Genomic DNA, 17,251 nt, shown 5'->3' on the forward strand with positions numbered 1-17,251 from the left:
TGCTGAAAAATGGCGTTAAACCCCACAACAACAACAACAATATATATTTGGGTACACCAACCGTATCAACATATCATTTGATCTGTCCCCATCATCTACTATTACCCAACTTTTAAGATAGCGTGCATTTTGGGTAATGCACCATAAACATTAGTTCTACATCACAGACCTGGACCAAACTTTGGGAATGATATGCACTTTGAGTAAGGAAGAAGCCGTATTGATTTATGGGTTTTAAGAGATCAAAGGTCACTGACTGCAAGAAGAAAAATGGTGTCTGCACACAAATCTCAGTTCTGGACTTTTAATGTACCTTCACCAGAGTTTGTGTTGGCTTACACTCTGGCCAAGAAAGAGCCCTATTGAATAAATTTTGGCAAGGTTGCTGACTGAAATAAGATAAATGACTTTCGCATAATAATTTTACTTCAAGACCATATACTAACATTCATTCTGTGCTCTGCCCATGTGCCAGTAACCTATTTTTTCATATGTGAGCACAGAGTTCCTTCTATGGTGCCCAAAGGTCAGATAAAAAAGATGAAAGAAAATAAAGATAGAAGATTGGCTGACAGAAATGACTTAATAATTTTGATTAACTTCTATACCAGCTGAGAGCACATGGTGGATCATGGATTGAAGATGAAACCTTAAGCAAAACAGTACTGTATCATTTATTTGCAAAGTATTCAGTAGTGTATAGGGAGGAAAAATGTTGACTTGAATGTCCACAATAAGTTTTTAAAAGGAATGGTGACATTGCATTGCCCATGTAACGCTGCAGCTTGGTCATGGATTTATTCATTTCTGCAATTGATATTATCTTTTCCTTGCATTATACTTTATACACTTTATCACATTGTTGAGTCACACTATAGCAGTTTGCTACAATTTCCTTTTCAACTAAAATAATTGTATCCAGAATATTGGAAACGGTTAACATAGTGGATGAATTATTTTTACAAGACCATCCTTTTGTATGACTACAGTGACTGATTCAAAAGTATATGGTAAAGTGAATATTTATTTATTGCAGAACGTTAATAAATTCACATTGAGATTGCCTATGTTAATGGGATTTGTTTGAGTTTCTTGAATAAACAAGAAACAGGTAAGAATACATGCAGCCCCTGTTTTTATTCTGAATGACCCCATTTTTTGACCTGGTAGTGCTAAGTGACCATTGGGTTCCACTTTTTCAATTACTGGAGTGAATATTGAGATACCTTGAACAATAATTGTGAAGGCTTGTACTTAGGATAAGGAGGAGACCTATTGATTTTGGGGTCTGAAGGTAAAACATTAGGGCCTCATTTGTGGCTGAATGAAGAAGGCGTTCTCTCAGTAACATTTGTTCCAGAGCAGTTTCCTTGCCAATCTTTGTGATAGCTTGCATGTTTATTTCTTGGGTTTGAATGTCAAAATCATGAAATTTCAAGGCCTATTTTTCACAAGGCCATCCTTTTGTATGACTCTACAGTGCCCTATTTTTGCACCTACATAGAGGACTATTAAATGCAGGCAGGCCCATCCCAAGGATGTGCAGGGCCCAAGGCAGCAAATGATGAGCAGGGCCTCAAGCAAAAAAATCTGTTCAATCTCACCAAAGTAAAAAAATGTATAGCAGGCAGTGCTTGGCCCCTGATAGCATGGGGCCCAAGGCAGTTGCCTTGTTCACCTTGCCCTAGGGCCAGGCCTGAATGCAGGCAGTTATATAATATACGATTTTGGTATTGTATGTACTGTTCAGGGTACTATTATTAAAATTGTTTCTATTTTATGCTTAATTCTTCAACAATCACTGTAAACATTCTTTTCTTTCAGCTTGATCTAGACATCCCATTGGAGGACCAAGGGCCATTTGATCTCATCCTTCACAAGTTCACTGACATCCTGGTGAAGGCAGAGCAGGGTCGTAATGAGGAACAGAAATACATGGAAAATATACAAGTATTGAAAATGTATATTGTAGTGTCATTAAATTTGTCATCTGTTATGACTAGAGATGTCAAAATTTTAGAGAAAGTCAACCGGATACCTGATCATATTAATGATCGGTTACCTGGGTAACTGATCAACGGGAAATTATGTTAAATGTGAAATTGTATTAAATAGACAAGTGGTCGCATACATCGACAATATAATGATGATCAGTAAATGGAGGTCTACAATGGATCAGTATCACATGATATGAGCCTCAAACTGTACTCATTATTTTGTGTCTCACTTGTTCCTGATGTCACTAGATATAATCTTTAATCTGAACTTGGAAACATTTTTTTTTTGTACATGGACTAAACGGGTACCATATAGCTAATTTTATGACTTGGGTCATTATGAACAGGCAAGTACCCGGTTTACCCATTGACACCTTTAGTTATGACTCTGTGGTCTTAAACTAAGTAACTGAAAAGAGCAAAAACCCATCAAGAGTTGTAAAATTCAGCAGATGATTTTTTTCCCTAGAATGCAAAGTGAAAATTTGAAAACTTACAGTATTGTGAATGAAATTGTGATTGGTCCAAAAAGTTTTGTCACAAATCCAAAAGTATGGGGTATTCCAAATGAATCCTATTGTGTCCGAAATGAATTCCAACCCTGAAGGTGCTGATGTACCAATAGCTTGGTATAGTGTTTACCTCCTAAGAGTCATGATGTATTACAGTGATATAATCCCTGATGCCCTTGAATGAATTCACAATAATCCCAAAATAGTGATTTAGGCCGAAAATATTATTGAGCACTTTGTAATTTCAGTGAATAATTTAAATAAATAAATCCTCAAATATTAACTGAAACAACTTAAATTGACTGATGTTAAGATATCAAATGAGTAATTCTGAAATAAATAACATTTATATAAAAGCTGAAGTACAATAACAACCTGAATGAGGGTCATTTTCTCATAAAATTTGTAAACAATTTCTAGAGCTGGGTTATACAACCTGTGGCTCGTGGGCCGGATGTGGCTTGTGAAGGTGCTCTGTCCGGCCCTCAGGGCAAATTAAAACAACACAGAAATTAGTGTTTGTGGCCCTCAAGTGGTCTTAGAAGATGCAATCTGGCCAAAGTTGTTCACCCCTGTTCTAGAACATTCTTAATTTCTGAAAATTACTGGACCTTGAAATCAACATCTGTAAACATGTTACCTCCAGGTAAAAATGATCTTACGATATAATATAAAATCACTGACAAGAATTATCTGTCATCTGTTGTTTATAAAAAGAAAAACATTAGTCAGTTATTTCCAACTCATACCCTCAGTTATGAGCAAGGGTCAATTTCACAGTGCAAATTAAATATACATGATTATATATATAATCATGGACAAAAGCTAACATTATATATTAAATATATGTAATACTTGAAATCATAATTCACCATATTTCATAATGATTTAAGTTTCTAATTTTATCATTGGAGTTTGTATTAATTTCAGTTGATTCTTCTTTTTCTGCCTAAGATGTCAAACGTTTACTGGTAATTGATAAACAGAAGGTTAACCATTGGGGGTGGGCACAACTAAACCACCCATTTCAAAATCAAACCCATGTGGAACATTCTAGATCCATCTCCCTATAGTGCCATTTAGCATCTTGAGTTATTGTAGAATCTTTTCCGTTGATGAATGATTAAAGGTTTGGGATATGATTGGCAGTGATCATGTGTGTGCACCATTTTTGACATTTTAATGTAGCCCCTTGGGATTTTGCTGGAGGGTAGAGGTTGTTTTACATAAATTTAAAACAACTAAAAATTTATGAGGCCAACATGTCTGAGAAATGGTATATGTGTGATTAGTGACTGAAGCTAAATAGCAGATGGGAGTTTGAGTAAGGCCCTTGGGTCCTGCCCAGGGGACACATAGATGTGTTCCTTGGGTTACAGTTAAATAACTATTTAGCTAGCTGACTGGGTCCCTCTGTTTATTCCTATACATAGATCTTTAACTCTACATATAAGAGTTCTAGTTTTGGGGATTGGTCGGACAAATTGGGGGAACATTGGCATCAGTGTTTTACATTATATTGAAAATGTATGCCACTGTATGTTATTCTTTATATTTAAAAAGCACATATTCATCATCTTTCAGAATGTTCCTTATTACCTTTGAATAAAAATCTCCCTATGAATGATAATCATGCTCTACTCCAACTCCCATGTTGACTCATGGAGCTCTCACTGTGTTCTTTAACATACACTATTTCTTAAGTAGCCCTTCTTTTGATAACCCTTTGTTGTTTCTGTCTCTTTGTAAAAGACAGTGTTGCATCTCGAATGATCCCAAGGAACATTTTACCACCTCAGTCTACTAGAGTAACCCTAATATGAAAAAATCTCCATATCTGAATCATGAAAAGTGGACAGAGGTACATAAACTGTCTACTTTACATCATAGACATAGGCAGAATGTGTATCACTTTTCTGGTGGCAATAAAAACATTAGTGTTGGCATTGGCAATAATGAACTTTTGTTGTAAAGTTACTTAAGGTCCCATATCTTCTACATTGGTTAATGTATTCAACTGAAACTTTGGTGTTGGTGTTAAAATTTGTCTCCTTGTCCGTATTGTAATGCTTGAATCACTGAAGATATTTTAAAGAAACATTGCCCATGTATATTTGAGGACTACACATCATGTACCATAGCCATGCTCCCTGCCTCTACATCAAGGCCAAAGCAAGGGAAAATTGAATTCAGTAACTTGTATCCTTGCCTGGAGTTTGATTTCAACCAGTGAAGATATTTGAATGAAACTTTAGCATGAATTTTTCAGGACCTGTTTTGGGACAAAAATTTGGCCTCATTCCCAGTGCCAGAGAGTATCACAATTTGTGGATTAAAACATTCCCAAATGAAGTCTTTAAGAATCTAAATGTACTTTGATTGCTTCATTAAGTAACTCCTGTATGGAAAAAATAAATAAAAAAATATGCACAGCAAGTTAATATTTTTCCCAGTCCAACTATTGAATTGCAGTAAAGCTTGTACGTGAACATTCAAGTATCCAGTTCTCTGTTATCTGATCTGTACTACTACCTTAAAAATAAAAAGAACAAGATCATAAAAACAAGTGCATCATCTTTCTGAGTAAATACATGCACACTGATCAGTAAAATTAGATTCCATAAATATTCTACAACTCAAATAAATGCACCAATGAATTTGCAAAAGTGATGCAAATCCACACAGTTATTATTAAATTTGCTTTATTGTTACATAAACCAAGTTGCAAGTGTAAACATTTAAAGACAGTAGTGCAACAGTCTGAGTCTACAATAGATGTGGATGAAAAGCAGCAAGATCCATATTGTGATGATTTTAAGGGAGCAGTGATCATGATGCTGATGAGTGCAGAGAAAATGGTTGTGGTGGTAATGATGATGATGATACACAATCATACAAACATTTTTCTTGTCTTATATACTATATGTACTTGTTTATAAGTTGAGTCACTGCAAACAGCAAAGATCCTGCTCTGCCATAGAAAAATGCAGATCAGGAGCTATGGTGTTTGTTCTAGTGATTACTCCTAACAAACTACACAGACCCAGATCTGCTGGTGCACTATACGATGGCAGATCTGGGTCTGTGCAGTTTGCAGTTGGACTCGTATTATAAGTGAGTATATATGGTATACATTTTGTTATTTATTTTATTGTAACTTTATCATTTTATACGTCTTGAATTGATAGCATCTTGCCTTGACCATCATACCCCCTGCTTTAATGTACAATGAAAGTTTGTGGCCTGTTTTGTTAACCAGGCTGTCACATTTTATGGTTTAAAGATATTTTGATGGACCTTTTACTCAGCTTCATGCCTTATCATACAGTAGTCAGATCCTTTGTTTAGAGGTCAAGGCCATTAGTAAGGAAAAGGACATGCATAGCATGTGCAGTTTGCAGTACTTGTTTTTCTTTTTTATTGCAGAGCTATATTGATCACCATCCAGAATGCATCATAGTTGACCCCCTTGAGATGATTCGTAAACTTCTTGACCGCTATGAGCAGTATCAGCTAGCTCTACAGTGTGATTTAGTAGACACAGGTGAATATCTCCATTCAGATAGTGATATTAAGTAAGTAGAACTTTATGCCTTCCAAACTTCTGGCCACCGTCCTGATTTGTTGAACAGTTTGCCCCTTTTATTCCCATACCCAACTGTGAAATCTTCCCTTGAAATCACAGAATTCTCACAGCAGAGTTCAATACTTTATTATGGAAATGTTTCCAGCATGATGGCACAATTCATCGAAGAAAAGGTCTGTACAAATGCCTGTATGTATACAGTAGGGCTGTCATGGTTACACATGTTAATGACATCTCTCATGTAAGTGTGTACAGCATCAATATTCCGTTTAAAAAAATAATGTAATCAAGGATGTTAAAAAAATTGGGAATGCTGGTAAAATAACAGAAGTTTCCAAATATTTTACAGAAGTACAGAATCAATGAAAATAGATGGTAAAATGTATCCTATGTGCAAAAGAGTTAGATTAGATTACTCAGGTTATAGTACTGGTACAATGTTGAATCATGTAAAGTACAGACATTTGTTCATCCCCCTGCTGCCTCAGGGGTGTACAGTGGGCCTAATACACCCACCTGCATGTTGTAAGAGAGCCCATAGCCATGACGGGGGAGTGGTTTGCATGCAAGACTTGTAATCTTTTAAAAGGGTGTGGGTTTGAATGCTAACTTAAGTTCAGCCCAGGCTAGCTACTATAGCGTGTCCATGAGCAAGGCCCATAACTCTTATTGCCTCACCACTAAATGAACGATTGTGTTGATGAGCTGCAAAACACCAAAGACCTTCACTGCAACTGGTTCAGAAAAGATCCTCACTAAGCAAACAGTTGCAGCTTTCAAACCTTAAAAGTAAAATGATAGATGCATACTAAAAAACTGAAGAAGCCTAATGATTATGCTGGCCAAAGGTCAAGGTCAGTGGGACTGAAAGAAGATAAATATTTTCTGCTGAATGACAAGTTCTAAACCACATACCTTGACCAAAGTATGTGGAGGGATTGCACTGAAGGTGTGGAAGAAAAACTTATTTGGAGTGGGAGGTACAATAGATTTGTTTGAGGTCATGTGTCTTGACCAGAGTTTGTGGATGGCTTAGGGTAATAAAGAAACCATTAGCTTCTGGGGTCTAAATGTCAGAGGTTATTGTCATATTCAAATTTAAAAAATGGTTTCAAGACAGTAACTTTAAAAATCACATACCTTGACCAAAGGTCATTAAGACCTGTTAGTAGTTAATCTCAGGAGTCAATCATGCCCTCCTTACAACTGTTCAACAAGTACACACATATAATGTACTGTTCATGGTTTTCTTGTTAATTTTATTTTGAATATTCATAAATTGTGATAAACTTTATCTAATGAATGTCAGATTTGCCGTCTTTTCTTTGAGCAGTGCTGCATCGTTGAAACTTCTTGTGCTATATTTACCAACATGTTCGTGTTTAGTGACTACCTGATATAACGTCATTGCTGCTCTTGTATTAGTGTACATTGAGTATACATGTGCCATATGATGTGCGTGTGCATCTTTACAGAAATTCATATGTTTTATATCTAGAGTAGCAATTAGTTTTGGATAATAGATAAATTTAGATCTTTTTACCATAATAGATGCATTGTTGAGCTGTTTAATTGGCAGTTACCTTGGTATCAAGTGAAAACTAACACAGTAATGTATATTCAATTGAATTTATTGACATGGTGCTGTTTGCTGCTGAGGTCTTTAAGACTTGTGAGTAAAAATTTAATAAACTTGTATGCACTTTGTAGAAAAACAAGATCTTTTATGTTTTAGCAACAGATGTAATTCTTTAACATCAGTGGAAAGAGTCTGATAATTACATCAACTTTCTTGAAAAAGAAAGCCGATGTTATAATGGTCTACTATGATAATGTTTGAATAGATTTATTTTATTTCTTACAGGATGTGTAAATGTTCACAGTTTTGTGTAAATATGACAGCCCTGTATATAGATATGGAAATATTTCTTTCCAGTACTTTTTGAGAACAGGGAAAGAAGCTTTTTTAAAGCAGTGGTTTTCCACATGAATATTTAACAATACACTTTAATCCAGACATGAAAACCATTCTGTTCTGAAGCACATATTTTGCATAAGGAAAGTTCGCTACATGTTCTTTGCCAAGATATGGAAACCTTTCTTTAGAAGCAAAGAAGACTCAGAGAAAACTGTAATTGCACTTTTCTGTGGAAACCTCTCCCAGGCACAGTATTAACATGTGAAAGATAACTGCATGTTGTTACCCATCTGGAGGCGGGCATGTAGTGTTAGCTGTATCATTCCTTCTGTCATGTCATGTCCATTATGAATTTGTTAGTCTTGTTTAATTTGATGATCTAGATGGACTGAAACCAAATTTGATTTCATTAAGAAGAGCTTAATAAAATGCTATTTTCACTGTTCTTGGACAAAATTTTATAGCTTTCTGATAAAATGACTCTTAGCATCACTATGGTCACATTTATGGGCCCATCTCCTGCTTATTATTTACAGTGAATATTACTTGCTTGTTTCAGCACCTCTGTTATGACTCTATGGTCTTAAACTTAGTAACAGAAAGAAGCTTTAAAAATTATTAATTATCAAAGTTATGAAATACAAATGTAGGAGGAACTTACAGTATTGTGAATTGAATCAAAAATAGTACTAAAAATGTTCTGTTCAAGTCCAAAAGAATCTAACGTTCCAAGTGAGTTTCAGATCCTTGAACATACAGATCTTCCAACAGTCCAGATGTATCAAAATGGTATAATTCAAGGGAAATCTGGGTCAGAAAACAATCAAAAGTCTGTTAAATGTGAAACCTAATAATCATAGTGAATGACATTAGTAATCACTAGTGGGTATCTTATGAAGGGGACTGAATATGCAGGTGAATTTTATAATTTAAACAAAAAATCTTGGTAGTGAATCTTGAGATATGCAACTCTTCATTTTTCATTTTTCAGTGAAGTGTGTGTGATTTAGATTTTTAACATAGCTGTAACAATTTTCAATCATATCGCTACAGTGTCTGCATTGTGGCAGTTTAAAGTCATGTCTAGCACTGGGGCATCATGCCGCAGACATGTAGCATGATGTCCCACCCAGTCACATTATCCTGACACCAGGCCAACCAGTCCTAACACTAACCTCTTAATGCTGAGTGCCTAGCGAGGCGCTGTTAGTACCATTTTTATAAGTCTTTATTATGACTCAGCTGGGGTTCAAACCCATGACCTACCGCATCTGGGATAGATGCTCTAAACACTAAGTGTTCATTTTTCAGGATAATATGACTGGATGGGACATCATGCTACATGTCTGCGGCATGATGCCCCAGGGCTAGACATCACTATAAACTGTCACACTGCAGACATCGTAGCGATATGACTGAAACATTGTTCAAGCTATGTTATCAGTTCATATCACACACACACATTTTTCATTTAATTGACAGTTCACACACTGGTATTCATTCATTATTATTAGATGTTCATGGTATTGCTGGTATATTAGTTTACTGGGTTTTTTTTCTGGCAGTACAGATCATGATACTTTTGTACTGTACCTGTGCTCCTGTAGATTCTGTTGGTAAGAAATGTGTGGAAAATCCAGAGTAATGTTGCTAAGAATTTAATTATATTAACAGTAATTTTCATTTTTCATGACAATTATTTTTTAGAACATTTTTTGTTTCACAGAAAAGCTGTATTTGTCACAAATTAATTTTAAATATGACAAGTACAATTTTGTTTATGATTCTTAATAACATGTTAGACACGTGTCACATAGTGGTCAAATGGGATGTTTTGACATATTTGGCCAAATACAACTTTTGGAATAATTTTGGATTGAAAAAATGTTAATGTGTTAAGTACACTTGTTCCTTCATTGGACTGTAAATCATCCCAAGATTTTCTGGAGAGCAGTTATATTCTGTTTTAATTTTACATAATTTCTTTTACTCATAAACCCCATTTAAGTCTCAGGCGGTAGTACCCTGCTTCAGAGTTCTATAGTGTCAGGGTCATTTAAAATACATTAAAGTGGGTGGTATTACAGAATAGTAGACAGATGTAGCTCTACAATGGTGTCAAAGAATCTGGACTTTCTAGTCACATTACAAAATACAGAGGAAAAAATATATATTTTGAGACTCAATTTCTTGTACACCCAAACTTTGCTTGTGGTCAGAATCCGATTTTGTGTCTGGATCTTAGACTTTTTGTCCTTGGGTCTAAAGCAGACCGGTCTGAACTGCAAACAGACAGGAGAACCTTTGCAAAGGGTGGGATAAGATGAGGATTTGGTGTAAAAAATGGCCAGGACATGCAGATGATGGGTCCAGTAAGCAAAAAAAAAGAACTCCCAATCTTTACCCTACTGTATATGTGCAAGGGAAATAGCCAGTGAAAAACAATATTTCTAACACAACTAGGCCACAGGCTACCTAAAAGCTGATTTATTTGTATCTATTCAGAAGTAACCCTTAAAATGTGTTTCCTACTCACATTTCAGGCGAAAATGACAAAAATCTCCAGGGGTTAATGAGTTATGTTTCCTCACCACCTATCAAAAATATCTTACCTGGGTGTTAGCATCCCGCTCAAAGTTTTCCTGCCTATCATATCAGTAGTACAGCTAGTAAACTGTAGGCTTCAGTGTCAACACTTCCCATTGTTATCAACAAGATCTCTTTTTGTACAGTGTCTTTTATAGGGTGTTTTTTTAGTGTTAGCTGAATCATCCCACTTAGTTACTTTTTAGATTGCAGCATGTACAACAATCAACATCACATAGCAAATTCATTTACTATAAGGTACTGACAATAATTTTTTCAAATAATATAGTGAATATAATGTGTTATTTTGCTATAAATAAGGTCAAGATATCTTGACAGCAAGAAATATTGTTTTAAAGAAGTTCCAGACCCTTTCCCCAGAGCATTAAATTGTTGGTCCCTGATATAATTGTCATATACCATGGTACATATAGCAGTTTGTTCAGAAATAACATGGTATACCATAGGATCAAGGCTGTATATAGAACTGAAACACAAGTAAACATGTTTGCCAATACAGTGACATTAGTCAGGTAGAACAAAACTCCTAAACTTAATTATGGACAAAGTTCAATCACACAGTATCAATTAAATATACATAACACCTATATAAATGTAATGGGCACTTGCCTTCTGTAGACATTGACTACAAGATGAAAAGGATGCAGTGAAAGAAACTTATATAGTAAAAGATAAAAATGTATAGACAATAATGAAAAAAGAAGAGTAATACAGAATGATAATATGTTCTTATTTGGCAAGAAATCAAATGCCCATCCTTAATAGCCCACCCATGTCATTGGAAACAAAGAGGCAACAATCTAACAGTCAAATTTCTATCAAAACTGGCTGGCTGTGGAGAAAATTTTGTATTATTAATTATTTCACAAATTATGGGTTTCTTTGTGGGCTGCAGGAAAAAATGTGCCATATGCAGGTTGCTTGCTTCTTGTCTGAGACATCTGATATAAACACTAATTTATATAGTGTGGCAAGATGAGAGGGTGTAAAGGTTGCAGAACATAAATCATTATGAATGGAACACAATCATTTCTCCTTTGTTCTCTCTCTCTCTCTCTCTCAGTTTTTTGGACTTGCCCTCAGGCAACTAACTTGGAAACTTGAGCTTGCTTGAGCCAATTTTAAACTTGTCCTGTAAGCTAGACAAGTTTATTTTCATACCCTGTAGTTTTGGAGAATCATTTTTGATGTGTCACTGATGTCTGTGTGCCCTTTTGAAATATATGCACAAAATCACAGCTTATTTATACATCTTTTTTACAAGAAATGTGAATTACAGTCTATCTTATAAATCTGTTTAATATGAGTGAGTCATTGATAGATCATCCAAAGTGGCAACATTACAGTTAATCCATTATTCTTAATTGTACTTGTCAAATACCATAAGAGTTTATACAATGGATGTTAGCACAAGTTTGTTGTCACTACTTTGCAACTACTGGGGGTGGGGATTGCTATAAAACATTGCAAACACATTCCAGTGTCTGGTTAGTGCAGAATGAAATTAAAATAGTGACCTTCAGATATCCAATATGGCACTACAATGGCCACCTGGAAAATCTTAATTTTTGTTACTCCTCTAGAACATGTGGTCATAAATGAAAAAGGGTACTGATCTGACTTCCAATATGGACCACAGTTTGATGGTCATCTTGCAGATCTTGTTGTCATTACTTTCTGGAACAGATAGTCATATCAACATCAGTTTTTCACTCACACACATATTTTTTGGTTCTAAATGACAGTGGTACTGTTCAGACATGGTCATCATGGCAAGCAGCTCTTAAAATCTCGTTATTGATACTGAGCAGATGGTTGTATTGAAATATGATCTTTAGACTTCCTGTGATGTTGTTTGTCCGAAATGAGTGTGGTGTCAATAATGCATAATATGGCTCCATGTTGGGCATGTTAAAAATTTTATTTTCAGTTCTGTACAGCTGGTCTATATAAACCTGTTTTTTTTTAACTAAAAGTCTTCTGATATTAAGTTGACCCTAAAAATGAAAATGGTACTAGTGAGGCTTCCAATATTTCCATTAAGGTATGCATCTTTTTATTGCTTTTTCTCCTGAATGGATAAATGTAGTGACTTAAGAATTCTTCTAAAATGTCAGCCCTACAGCATAGCCACTTTGATTTTGTTATTGCTGCTCTTCTTGAAGGGAATGTCATAGATGGTCCTAAATTAATTTGATGACCTCCTAAAATGACTGTCATAATAGCCATTGTGAAAATTTTTGTTAAGCTGCTTCTTCTTAACCAATGTTCATACTGACATCTTAGTTTTTATAAACACTTCTTCTTGCTGTATGTAGCCTTTCCTATATTAAAATGATGCCATTTCTACCTACAAAATTATTGCATGGAATAAATTTTAGAAGTCTCAATTAAATTCTGGAAGTTCCATCTTTGTGATGTTTTTCCTTCATAATTCTAACCATTGTTTTGAGCAATATCATATGACACAGTTCATGACTGAACAGGAGGGGCCCCGAGGGGCCGAGTGGTCCAAAGCACTCTCCATTACAGATCACTGCCATCTCACCTCTGTCTTCGTGGTTTCGAGTCACAGATTCAGCCAGTGTGGGTATGTGAGAAAGCTTGCCAGTAACTTCTCGTGGGTCGGTGGTTCTTTCCGGGGGTTTTCCCCGGGTTCTTCCTCCACCGTAAATACTGGCCGCCATGTATAGCCTATTGTGTGCTGAAAAATGGTGCTAAACCCTACAACAACTACAACAACATGACTGAACAAGTAGAGGCAGGTTTTTGAATGTGGAATCAGGGAAAGAACTGGCATCAATTTGGTTCTCCAAAATATTTATTCTGTATTTTAAGTAGTGGAATGTTAGACTATAAATTGATTTCCCAATTACATTCTTACACGGTTTTGATTGGCTTCCTTTTAGTTTTGTTAAACATTTTGTTTTTCTTTTAGTTTTCTTGAAAATTCTCTGTGGTGGTTTAACTTTTACCAATTATTTGCCTATATATACACCTATTATTCGCTTATGTTAAATACGGCAATTTTCATTGTAATACTACTTCCTTTTATCCTCTTGTAATTTAGTTCATTTTATGCCTAACTGGTTTAAATTTAGGCACACTATTTTGACATATCTAATTTACATAATGAGTATAACCTCGAAAAAATATTACACCAGAAGAGTTGTATTAAAACTTTATAAAAAAAATTTTGATGGGGGTGTGTCTTAAAATAACTATAAATTCTATAAACTGATCACTTGGTATAACCAATTTTTCAGAAAATGAAGCTTTTTAAGCCCAGTTTTTGTTGTACTGTCATCATTCATATTTTGTTTACATTTTGCATTGGCATAGGATGATGAGAGCTACCATTCTTGGAGTCATGAGTGACCTTTAAAAAGGATTTAATTTGTGGGTTTCATGCAAATATTTTAATTCATTTCACCCTTATTTTGGTAAATACAATTTAAGGTTGTTTATAAAGCAGTCATTGACGAACATGTATGGTCATTTACTTTGTTTTTCTGCTTTTTGAAAAATTCATTAGACATTAATTACCATCAGATATTTTGTGAATAAATCCACCTATGTCATATTTGTCAAATGTTGGTTGTTGACCTTTTAGCCATGAATACTTTAAGATGTAGAACTCAGATTTTATATACTTTGAAAGGTGGGAAAATACCAGGTGTAATGAGATTTCCATTTGAGAAAATCATTAATTGTGATCACCAGTGCCCTGACACAGTGGCACCTGTTGCTAATTACTGATGATAACGAAAGGTTTAGGGTATTAGGATAGTCTTGCTGAATCTGATAAAGTTGTGTTCACAGACTTAAATTCAGAATTATACTGAACAGTGTTTTAATATTTATATTATTGTTGATAAATATTTAGTGCACTGGACAGTGGCAATTGTAAACAGTGGAGAAATTTGCAAGGTGTGCAGCCACCACTTAAAGTTGTCCTTGAACATGAACTTGAACATTTTTCATGAGTTGTTGGTGAAATACAGTTGTTATTGTTTCAAGTTGATGCTAATAATTAATAAATGTTGAATTGAAAACTAAACTGTCTTCTGTTTGATTTTAATCAGGATCAGTAAAAACTGTATTTTGGTGATCCTTTGGGTTAGTGAAAAAAAAATCAAAATGTTGAGTTTTGTATATAGAGGTAAAAGTTGTATTTGATATATATAAATATATATATATATATACATATATATATATATATATATATATATATATATATATATATATATATATATATATATATATATATATATATATATATGTGTGTGTGGTCCATTTGCATACATCATAGACTAAGATTTGCCAGCTCATTATGTTCCTGCAGATCAAGATCAATGTTGTAAATTCTACTGGTTACTTCTAACAATCTGCATAGATCCAGGTTTGTTGATACATTATGTGATGGCAGATCTGGGTGTGTGCAGTTTGTAGTTGGTCTTTTCAGACAGTATACATGGTAAGGATTTCAGACATTAAAATGATTAATACTATGATTACCTTGGCTTTCCATTATTAATTTGAGCTTTGATCATATAAATGAAATCTATACAGTTAATTTATATTTTACTTTATAAAGTAATTTTTCAAGAAAAATCTTCTTTCATCTTATTATTTCAGATTCTTTTGTCTTCACTCCAACCTTTGTGGAACTCACCTCAGTAGACAAAGAAGAGAACAAGCGCAGACTTGAGGAGTCCCAAGTCCAGTTTCCAATAAGTATGTCAGAACTTCTTATGACTTTTCATTAGTACTGATTTCTTAGTTAGTACTGTATGTAATTATCTTGGTAATGTAGCAAGCTTTGGTTTCATTCCTCATCTGTTCCCTCAATACCTATGGAATGATGTGCCCATCTATCCATCCACTTAGCTGCCTAGTGTCCTGTTTTTCCATATTTGTTCCATATTTTGGACCTGAATACGGCTGTACATTTTTCTTGTTAAAAATCTGTTATGAATTTTTTTAAAAATTAAGTTAAAAAATTTCTTGCAGTTTTCTGTTTAGAATGGACACCCAGTTCCATTCTGATAGTAAATTTATCACATGTGTATAGGGATAGAGAGTTCTAAAATATGATTGGTTCATTCAAAATCGAGGCTACCATGCCAGTCTTTAACCACCATGTTGGATTAGTAAAGCAGTTGCTGCTATCACTGTATCTCATCTTCATAATATTTGGCTTCTAGTCATATTGAAAAGAAAAGCAGAGGGTTCTTAACTTTCTCTTAGGAAAGAAAAGAAAACAGAACTGGAAGGACAATTTTGCTGTCGTGTTTAGTTTTGTGAAACTATCTAGTAAAGGAGAAAACCTTGCGTTTTGCAAAACGTGTAATTGTGATTTTGCTATTGGGCATGGAGGTACTCATGACATAAAACAGCATGAAAAAGTTAATAAACACTATCTTGCTGCTTCATCAACACAGCCTGAATTTATAATGCTTATCAATACCAAAGAGAACTTTAATGTTATTCGATTGGAAGTTAGTTCTGTAAATTTCTTTTAGAAATTAACTTTCCTCTTTCAGTTCCTAGTGTTGCTGGAGATTTATTTTGCACACTTTTTCTAGACCGTAAAATCACAAAGGATTAATTGTGTGCAAGAACAAAAACAGTTCAGTAAAAAAAAATCTCACAGAATTCTGATCATCATTGAAGTATGGTACATTGATATCAATAATAAGACGAGGAAAAAGCTCCTATAAACAGCATGTCCAAGTGTGATTGCATTGCACTCTTGTACTATCTGAATGGGCACAAGAATGGAACAGGGTGCCCGTTCAGATGGTGCAGGAGTGCAACACATTCATCTTTGACATTAAACAATTAGGAAAGTTGTTGTCCTACTTTACTGATGGTTGTAGATAGTTACATATGCATTAAAGTTTTAAAAATCAGTATTTTTGTCATAAGCACTCAGTATTTTTCGTACTCTGGGATTGGCAGCTATGCATCCATTCTTTTTTTTCACCCAGTGGCTGCAAATCATTGCAGTACAATTACAGCTATGCAGTGGTCGAGTGGTCTAAAGCACTTACCGTTATGGATCACTGCCATCTCACCTCTGTCTGCATGGGTTCGAGTCTCAGGCTTGGCTAATATGGGTATGTAAGAAAGCTTGCCAGTAGCTTCTCTTGGAGCAGTGGTTCTTTCTTGGGTTTTACTGGGTTCTTCCTCCACCATTTATACTGGCCATCATGTATAGTCTATCTTGGGCTCAAAAATGGCTTTAAACCCAATAACAACAACAACAACTATGCACATAATTCATACAATTGTACAGTTAAAGGTTGATTATATGAACAGTTTGTTCAAAGGTAACCATGATAAGAAATGGATTTTGTCTGGGTAAGTAATATTGTAGTATCATTTATTTTGTACGGCTAAAGTTTTTGTTTTTTGTATTAAAATAATATGGGGGTGTGCCTAAGTTCATGGTTTTACACATGAAAGTTTGCATATTAGTAGGTATTTAATTTTGAGGTAACATCTACAACAACCAAACACAAAAAGAATAAAATTAGGCTGTCACAAATGACAGTCACATGAATGTTTAAAACAAAACTACCGCATGTCTCAATTCAAGCTACTAACAAGTTCAATACTTACACTG

At 34.8% G+C, this 17,251-nt stretch overlaps 1 protein-coding gene across 1 annotated transcript in view; it reads left to right on the top strand.

Annotated features, from left to right (window-relative positions):
- The window catches only part of LOC149805742 (inositol-tetrakisphosphate 1-kinase-like), a 76,544-nt gene that overhangs the window by 39,247 nt on the left and 20,046 nt on the right, over positions 1-17,251 (top strand). Inside the window, exons 3-5 of the mRNA XM_089950409.1 lie at positions 1,825-1,950; positions 5,936-6,053; positions 15,259-15,357. Coding sequence (XP_089806535.1) covers positions 1,825-1,950; positions 5,936-6,053; positions 15,259-15,357 — 343 coding nt within the window. The remainder of the gene's footprint in view (positions 1-1,824; positions 1,951-5,935; positions 6,054-15,258; positions 15,358-17,251) is intronic.

This window comes from Sinohyriopsis cumingii, chromosome 2 (genome assembly GCF_028554795.1).
Source record: "Sinohyriopsis cumingii isolate HCF-2022 chromosome 2, ASM2855479v2, whole genome shotgun sequence".
In the NCBI taxonomy this organism is placed as follows: Eukaryota; Metazoa; Mollusca; class Bivalvia; order Unionida; family Unionidae; genus Sinohyriopsis; species Sinohyriopsis cumingii.